Source organism: Hyalella azteca, unplaced genomic scaffold, assembly GCF_000764305.2.
Source record: "Hyalella azteca isolate HAZT.00-mixed unplaced genomic scaffold, Hazt_2.0.2 contig1623, whole genome shotgun sequence".
Taxonomy (NCBI): domain Eukaryota; kingdom Metazoa; phylum Arthropoda; class Malacostraca; order Amphipoda; family Hyalellidae; genus Hyalella; species Hyalella azteca.
Window position 1 is genome coordinate 204,091 of NW_025931927.1, and position 3,823 is coordinate 207,913.

The 3,823-nt window shown below is 38.7% G+C and overlaps 1 protein-coding gene across 1 annotated transcript; it reads right to left on the reverse strand.

Annotated features, from left to right (window-relative positions):
- Positions 1-527: 527 nt before the first annotated feature.
- On the reverse strand, positions 528-2,496 carry LOC125178767. Its single transcript, XM_047883296.1, has one exon. It carries the CDS (start codon positions 2,494-2,496, stop codon positions 1,756-1,758), a length of 741 nt encoding a protein of 246 aa, XP_047739252.1. The 3' UTR covers positions 528-1,755.
- Between the last annotated feature and the right edge of the window lie 1,327 nt (positions 2,497-3,823).

The window sequence follows — 3,823 nt, forward strand, 5'->3', positions numbered from 1 at the left end:
AAATTTAAACAAATTATCAGTCATCAATGGACATCGTCATGTATAAATCAATAACATTTTAAGAAAGATGAATTCACGATAATTATCTAAATTATTACAAAATAGAGCACAAAATTACAACAACCGATGAACAAAGTCCTTATAAATGATGAAAAATGTTATAGTAAAATTACATTTTGAGCAAAACGTGAGCGGCAAAGTTACGAGCGATGTAACTGAAAGTTACGGCTATTGGTAACAATTGTAACAAGTGGTAACAACGAACCAAACATCAAAGTAATAACTTGGTAGTTACAATGAGCGACAGCACTGCACCTCATGACAAGTTCTGACCTCAAGAACTGAAGTTCAGACCTCAAGAACTGAAGTTCAGACCTCAAGAACTGAAGTTCAGGCCTCAAAGAAATGAAGTTCAGGCCTCAATAATTGAAGTTTAGACCTCAAGAACTGAAGTTCAGACCTCAAGAACTGAAGTTCAGACCTTAAGAAATTAAGTTCTGATCTCAAGAAACTGAAGTTCTGACCTCAAGAGCTTCCCAACCTGATGAATAATATCGATTTATTTTCCAGCACAGTGGTTGATTAAAATTGATTATGAATATTAGCAAGCCATTGCAAATTTAACGTTAATAATTAATAATAATGAACTGACCTCAACATAACAAAACGTGCTCGATGTGGATTGTAAACTTCCATTATCGAGCGGCTTTCCTTGCAATTTTCTAATTTTCTACGGTCAAAATTAGTTAATTTTGGTTGTGTCTGAAACAGCAGACTGCAGAATTTGGTGGCAAATAATCGAAGTTTTGTTGCAATGCCATGAGGCTGATCTCTAACTGAATATATTTCCTGTTGCAATAACACAGTAAATTTAAAATAAATAACAAAGCGGCAGTCATAGCGCCCAAATTATTGGAAAATTCAATTTGTAAATCACCCAAATTGATATCATCGGAGCAACCCCATCAGCCAGAAATTGTGATACTACACGAGCAGGTAAAATTGTTTCCCATAATTCAAAGTGAATATTTTTTCTAAATGCATTTGGTCATTTAGATGGACCGTAAGTCTTCAATAGTTGGGTATATGAATGCGTACGCTCGAAGGTTCTGTGTTATTGCAACAGACTTATTAGTTTCGCGGATTTTCCTTATTATTATGGCCAATGATTATGCTAATAATTATATTGAAAGCTGATCTGGAATCAATGAACATAGGCAGTCGTTTTGGGAAAATTGAGACTGAAAATTTCAAGTATGCACTTATGAATTGTTGAAACGATATTGAAGACTCTAGCAAAGCTATTTACAGAACCCTGGTCTTATTCTACAAAAGCACGTGTTCAACAAAGAAAAATCGTTGAGTCCCATTCATAGAACAGCATTCAACTAACGACGCACAGTTCGCGAAAGAATCGACCGTAGAGCAAGTAAAATAAAAGAAATTAATTTTTAAACAGTTCAATGTGGCCCGAGATCCAGATGAGGTTTGTCAGATAAAAACTCAGGGATACTATCTAAAGGGGTTCCAACTAGAGTAATGTATGGAATTAACGATCATTTGAATACAGCAAAATTTTCTTTTTGATCAACAGCCTATACAGATCGAGAAATACATCATAGGCACAGCTCTGTCGGTGAGTACAGTTCGAAGTCGGCGTTTGTAAATATAACAACTTAAATCAAGAGTGAAAAGATCTAAGGTGTCCAGAGTGAAACAATAGTTTAAATACACAACTAATTAGGTAGATATTTATCAATAAGGCCTCCAGACCACATCAGCAGAGTTCTGGTTGGCCGCCCTACTTGCGAGGTACCGAGCTTGCATGGCTTGGTCATCAAGCATTGGGGTGACACCTCCAGCGATCTCACGGTAGTCGTGTCTGGGGTACTGATCTTGTCTGTCTATTAAGAACTGTCCTTGTTGTTGATACAAGTGTGGGTAAAGAACTCCAATTGACGTTCCCAAATAGTTCTGCCCTGAAGCCGCCTGGGCAGCGTAATAAGAACCACCTATATACCCAGAGTACCCAGTCGCAACAGCGGCAGAAGCGGAACTGTTCCCGCAGGTTTGCATGGCACCCGTGTGAGATAAAGCCCCTGACGGTATGCCGTTAGGTCCACTTCCTGTAGGAAAAAGACTTCCTGGAGTTAAAACAGCCGGCGAAGAAGTGCTAGTCACAGGAGGTGTAAATGGCGAACAACTGAGATCGCTGACGACTCCACGCATGTCGGACGCAATCCCGCGATGGTCGGGGTTGAAAGTGGACGTAGAGTTCGTTGATACAGGCACCGTCTGGTCGGTCATTGTAGAGTTCCTGAGATCAGGGGAAGAATATCCTGAAATCATATACTCCTGCTTGTACTCCTGTTTGAAATCGTGCTGCATTCTGTCGTTCTCGTGTAGGTTTGTTAATACAGTAGAATTCCCTGCGCTCGACGTGGCTCCCGTCATCTCATAATCAGATGCTGCGGTGGTGGGGCTGTCTTCGATCATGGCGCTGCTGCCACCTGCAATAAATAAAACTGTGAGCGTTGGGGCTGAGAAATGGAGAACAAATTTATACTAGCATGCACGAAGCTAAGGTCCTATAGTTATGGCATTTTGGAGGCAGTGCTGCCAATTAGAACTCATTTTAGATGTATTAAACCACAGTAAGTTTTCCTCAGCTATGGGATGAGTTATAGCCAATTTTTATTACTATCTAAATAACGTATCACTGGTGTGAGGTTGAATTTTTATAGAAAATTGTGTTATGTGATGAGGTGTTACGAGAATCGTTTGTAATTTAACATAGAGAATTGAAAATTTATGATGAAGCGAGTTAAAATGTAAACAAAATTTAATATTAAATTCTTGCTATCAAAATTCATGCAGCTCCTACACCTATTTCCATGATAGTATAGTTGAATTAGCGTCCAATCACTGAGATTATTTTTACGCGAAATCAGGGCTATAATTTCTCCGGTGTAATTTCCCCACCAAATTAAGAATAATGCAACAAATTCAAGCGCGTGGTGTTAGATTCATCCTTTGATGTTAGATTCATCTTCCTTTGATTCAATTCAACTATCAACTATTGGTATTTAAAACTAAGAAGCAAAGTATTCCGCCAATTCCTTTAATTATCTTTTAATACAAAAAATCTATGTCATGAGTAATGATTTTGTTAAATGTCATGTTCAACTGAGGGTTATTAAACGTGTGAACGAAAATGACTGCAGAAAAAGTCCCAATCAGAGCGGATTTTGCGTCTTCCGTTGCATACATAAAGTTTCATTCTAACAACACTTTCTTAGGCAGTCAACATATTGCAAGATCAGTGGTTGCTTTGACAGATTAACATAGCCTTATACTCAGAAAAAGAAACGGGTCATGTTGTCCAAATAGCGACATTTTCTTACCCGCAGCACTAGCAGAAAGTAGACGTAGCACTGATACGCCCTTTTGCAGGGACAAACCTCACCAGGGGCCGTATTATCAAAACGTCGCAACTTTTTGTACTTCCGACAAAAAAGTTACGTGTTACGTAAGTACACCCTAATTTTGGCATTCTCAAAACATTCGTACGTAAGACTTAGCTAAAAGCGTGCTATCAAAACCATCTGGCCAGCTGACCAATCAGAGGCTTTGGATTTGTTTACATTCTGTGAACTTCGATGGCGGGAATCGATGCCTTCGATGGTATCGACTATCGAATGAGCCCAGAAAAAGCCGTTCTAAAATAGTTGTGAACTCTTTTTAATAAACAGCGTGAGTTGAAGAAGAAATCTGTGTACGGAGCAAAAAATTATGGTTGGCAGAGATATAAACTACCGACTAG